The 5451-nt window shown below is 48.2% G+C and overlaps 1 protein-coding gene across 1 annotated transcript; it reads right to left on the reverse strand.

Annotated features, from left to right (window-relative positions):
• Window positions 1-527: 527 nt before the first annotated feature.
• LOC100280412 (trehalase1) lies at window positions 528-5241 on the reverse strand. The gene is made up of 11 exons (NM_001361071.1): window positions 4469-5241; window positions 3629-3748; window positions 3290-3405; window positions 3097-3197; window positions 2889-2998; window positions 2639-2711; window positions 2287-2454; window positions 2117-2204; window positions 1496-1613; window positions 1170-1380; window positions 528-944 (listed from the first exon to the last, which is right to left on the reverse strand). The coding sequence occupies exons 1-11, from the start codon at window positions 5074-5076 to the stop codon at window positions 861-863; spliced, it is 1797 nt and encodes a 598-aa protein (NP_001348000.1). The 5' UTR covers window positions 5077-5241; the 3' UTR covers window positions 528-860.
• Window positions 5242-5451: the final 210 nt, after the last annotated feature.

The raw sequence follows: 5451 nt of genomic DNA on the forward strand, positions 1-5451 counted from the left end.
ATTAAAGTTCGGGTAATTCGGGTATCTCGGGTACCCGATTGTGATATCCGAATTACCCGAAATAAATTCGGGTTTTGCAAGTTGCTACCCAAAATTCCCGAACAAAATTCGGGTTTCAGGTATTTCGAGTTCGGGTTCGGGTATTCTGGATTTGGCTTATAGGTTTTTTGCCCAGCCCTACCAAAGGGTGGCGACCACGCGATAGGTATATAGTCTACCGGGTCATTCTCGATCCAGACCCGTGCCTGACCGGCCAGCCTGCCTAAGCACGATACTGTGCCCGTATCGGACCGACACAGGCACGGATCCAGACGGGCCAGGCCGCCCGTGCTCGTGACGGGCCTCTACAGTGCCGGGTCACGGGCCTTCCGCCGGCCGTTTGGACAAGTATGACCATAAGAGTTCTGCACCCAAGGTCCTACACGACGTGAGAAGAAGCTAGGACTGTTAATATTTGAACAGAAAAGGGGCCAACAGTCTGCCAGTCCACGCCCTGTGGGCGAGATCTAGAACGATGCACTGATTTTGTATTCAAGAGAGCAAAATGGTATATTCTCTTCTCTTTTCGACGACGAACGTGCCAAAGCACGTGTTTGCGTTTCGTAAGAGGATATACAATGAGCATTTCAGATTAAACAAGAGGCCGGGGCCGGTACAGTAGCAGTACATATATTGTTGTGATACAAGAAGGATCTACAGCCTAGTCGCAACTAAAAGCAAACAAGAACACACAAACGCACTTGACGAACTGCAGAAGGCAATGCGCCACTCTCGTAGCTAGACATGTGTGACATGAACGATGCCTAACCAGATTGCTCTCCGGCAAGACCAGATCCACCCTGTCGTGAGCGCTTCGCCGCTCAACAAGCTATTTCCTTGCCCTCTGGCCACCCGAATTCTTCCAAGAATGACAACACCACGCCATTGGACCAGCCAAAACCAGTCTGCAAAAAAAAAAAAAAAAAAAGAGCTCAAGTCAGAAGTCAAAACAGAAGTTACATCTCTCGTTTTAATGGTTAACAAAGTATCACAGATCAGCAGAGACTGTAATTACTAGAAGATACCAAGGCAGAAAATCGAATGAGATTGCCAGTCATCAGGAATGGCCAGACTGCTGATCATCATATCAATCTTGAGACAAAAAACTTTGAAAGGGCTTTTCACCATACCTGGGGCTTGTATTCTCCACCGCCTCCAGATTCTCCACAAGCCTCAACATCGTACTTCTCATGCATCGCACCCGTTGCTTTGTAAGCGGCGTAGTTCGTTCTCACCCACCTCGTAGCAATGTCCTCAGCTAGTTTTTTGGCCTCTGATCCAGAATGCAGCAGCCCCTCAGCTATAAGATGCTGCAGTGGGGCCCATCCATTCGGGAAATCCCTGTCCAATTATTTGCGCAGTGTTAAAGAAATTAGAAGAAATAAATATTCCAGGTACAAGTTTCACGCGGTGGAGTTTTATCATCCATAGTTTCCAGCAGGATGCAGGAACTAACCATTGTTGGCTCGTGTTTGTCAGGGAAGTTGCTATCCCTGCGGCATGAAGTAATCCAGATGCCTTGAGGCTCGCCATGACTCTGTTTGATTTTGCCTCATCAGCAAAGCGTACGAATTCTGGTCAATTGAAGGCAGTGGGAGTAAGTAACAATACAGATGGTAAAACATTTTTCAAAACAATTGCAAGGATTTCAGACGTAATAACTGTTCTTCCAATACAAAGGCAAAAATGATTTCAATTTATGTAGCTGCCTGTGATGTTGTAGTAACAAAAGTGCCTTCTACTATGACGTTACTTCCTACAAATCAAAAGTGCCTTCTGCGTTCATTCGAAGCAGGAATATAGTAACAAAGAGTCTGCTTTCATTCAGAAAAATGCGAGCGAATGGTTATTCCTTCTTCCTCGAAACATGGAAGGAGCATGCTAATACCATCAAGGATTGTCAAAAAGGCTGTTGCCGATGGTTACTTTCCAGTCCTTCGTTACAGCAGTTCAGTTCACAGGATATTTTAGTTACCATATGAAAAACATGTAGCTGGGATGGTCTTAAAAATTGCCATAATAAAGCATTGCACACTCAGGCATTAGAAACAAGCACACATGCAAGTCAAGGACGCACCGGAATGGTATGCATTTAGCCACAGCGGAACGAAGTTGGAAGCAAATATGTTGCGGTTCTGTGAGTTAGGCTTCCATTCGTGTACTTCCTGAAATAATAGTGCATATCAGTTACAACACCATGAAGTGCTAAATTGCTGGATAAGATCATAAAGATGCGTTTGTGAGCACCTGACAGTCTGCATCACCAGGAAGCCAATAGTCAAGCCACTGTTCCATCTCAGAGTTCCACAAAATAGAGTCAATTGCAATATGACGTGCTTTCGAAGCATTTAAAAAAAATTCTGAAGTCGCATTATCTCCTACGACTTTAGCCAAGGCACCAATATCCAGCTCCATCTGTGTCATGCATAAATAAAGCTAGGTTTTATCACATTTGGAAGCATTGTTGACTGAATTTATATACATTTTTTATCTGCAAACTAGCTTCCAATATGTGGTTAATATACGCACCCAAGTCATGCTAAACCCACATACGATTCCACGTCGAATTTCAAGTACCATGACAAGCTCCACATCTTACCTTAAAAAGAAATGTGTTCAAGTCCACAGGTATTATGTAAGTGGTTGCCAATGTTGTCATGTCAGTAGAATTCCTGAATAAAACAGTAAAAGTAGTCAGAAACAACCTGTGTGTGGTACACGGTGCAAAAATAAATTCGTAATGGTCGGGGAGCTTGGTGTCTTCTATTGCAGTACTTGTTTTAACCAGTGCGAAAGCAGCAGAACTGTTAGCTCGTCAGTTCCTTTTTAAGGATAACAAACATCCAAACCTCATCCATCGAGAGCTGAAATCCCATCCCGATTCTGCCGTTGAAGCAATTTCGCAGTACAGTTTTTCCTTAGCTGCCATAGAATTCAACTTCGAAGCCAGTTCCTCATCCTTAAAGAAGAAAACTATATTAGTTGGTCCTTTAATGGTAAAACTTTGCACTGCCACTAGCAAATTGATTTAAAATATAGCCAAGGCTAAGACTTTACAATTGTCGCACTTTCAGGCCTAGGTTTGTTCCACCTGGCCTGATACCGAGATAAATTATGGACCCGACCATGATTGTCTGCTATAGCAACATTATGAATCTCTGCATACAGAAACAATTTAGTTTTACCTTGCTTTCAATCATGTGAAAACATACCAAATAAATCTGAAACTGTTGCTGCCTTCATGGGGTACCTGACATCCAGAAGCTATGCTCTTTAAGCAGAGAGTGGAATACTGTCCTAACAAACTCCACATCACCAGTTGCCCTGTATATTTCTAAAACCATGGAGCTCAAAAGTGGTGGTTGGCTGCAGAGAGAAGGCATCTATCAGACGATGACGACCTCTTTGGTCTTAGCAATAGGTTACATACAACTAGTAGGAGCTGTCAAATGGTGTTCAATCAACCCTCTAATCTTATCATGAAGCTAAGCATATAGCTTTAGACAGACATTATACATAGACCATCCTGTACATATTTCAGGCTCTAGATGCAAACTAAAGATCAATCTGCCGCAGATAGAATTATCACCTTCGGTTAGTGTAGTAGGATCTTGCACCATTTGGAACGAAACCATATTTTTCCAACAGGTATACAAGGTTAAGCACAATAGTCTTTGCCGTGTCGTACATTTTGCTCACCAGCAATCCTCTGCATTGAGCCATACCGCGATATAAGAAAGAAAAACGACAAGAATGGGTGTTAGTTCGTTCCCGATGTCCATTTGGGTCAGTGCGAGTAGCTTATACAGTAGGTACAAAAAAAATTAACAGACATATAACAGATCATTGGGTCAGTGCGAGTAGCTTATACAGTAGGTACAAAAAAAATTTAACAGCCATATAACAGATCAGTAGGAACTAGGACAGATAAAAGCAAGGACTCTTTTTCAGAAAACTAATTCCAATGCCAAGGCCACAGCCCACAGCACGGCGGCCAGCACCCATAGAAAAGTCAGGCGTACACAGTCTTTAACTCCTGTATGGAGATGACAAAAGGCGCACGACGAACACAAGAGACAGCGATGACGAAGCATACGACGAACAGAACAGACAAGGTGATGACAAAGCGTACAATGAACGCAGGAAGACACAAATGAAAATCGAGACATTGCCTTACATGTGGGACCGCAGCAGCGACAACTAACGGGAGAAGAACACGTACTATCGAACTCCATGTCAGGACGACAGGACCTGGATTCATCAATTTGCCCCTCCCAAACCCCAATGGAAAAAAAACCACGGATTATTGTACGTGATCCGGTGGGTGATCTAGAACTACCATTTCGTCCAAAACTTAAATATAGTAGTAAGGAGCAAAGCGGCGATGAAACCAAGCGAGCGGGGGCGGATCAGGCAGGAGAAGGGGTACCTGATGACCCAATAGGAGTCCCAGTAGTATACCTCCCGGAACCTGGATCCCGGCACGACGGCCCTGCCGGGCAGCGGCATCAGCGTGTGCCGGTCCGGCCGCGCCGCGACGTCGGGCGCCACCCGCCGCGCCAGGCGCTTCCACAGCGCGTGCACCTCCAGCGCCCACGCCCGCGCCTCGGGGCTGTGGACGTGGGGCAGGAACCCGCGCGGCTCGGGCTCGAAATCCGGTGGGACGTCCGCCACGAGATCGGACCCGGGGTCCCCGAAGTAGCGGGACAGGAAGTCGTCTAGCTCCGCCCGCGACGGCGACGGGCGCGGCAGCGCCGCAAGGGCGGCCGCCGCGGCGCGCTCGTCGGTCGCCAGCGGCAGGTCGACGTAGAACTTGGGGTCGAAGTCGTGAGGCCCCAGCGTGCGCAGCGCCTCCGACTGCACCCGCTGCAGGAGCCCGAGCAGCGCGCTGGCGCCCTCGTCGGATGCGCCGGCGGTGGCGGCGGTTGGCGCCATCTCGGTCGTCGCGCGGAGACAGGGGATGAGGCAGGGGAGGACGACGAGGAGGAGGAGGGGGAGGGCGTGGACGTGCTGGGGTTGCGGCGGGAGCCCAGCCATCCGACGAGGTTTTAAAGGAAGCTCCTACGTGGTGTGCCGCACCCGCACGTGTTGGTGGGGCTACTGGCTACGACGAGCGCGTTGGCGTGGGAGGTCCGAAGACGGTTACGACGGTGAGGACTGAGGACGACGAGCGTCTCCCGCGATTCCTACTGGTGTAGCGTGGTGTGTGGGTGGGTGGGGGAGTGCAAAAGGTGTTGTGGTGGGGGGGACCGGTCGATTCGACAAGTGGCACATAACAACATATCATCGTCGGCCTGCTGGTTTTTGTGAACCGTCGGCTCGGCTCCGCATGCCAGATTGCCATTTGCCAGTGCAGACATGCAGTGGCCTCCGCGTGTCGTGGTAGCAGCCTCGCAACGCCTACCCCAATGA

This window comes from Zea mays, chromosome 1 (genome assembly GCF_902167145.1).
Source record: "Zea mays cultivar B73 chromosome 1, Zm-B73-REFERENCE-NAM-5.0, whole genome shotgun sequence".
Taxonomy (NCBI): Eukaryota; Viridiplantae; Streptophyta; class Magnoliopsida; order Poales; family Poaceae; genus Zea; species Zea mays.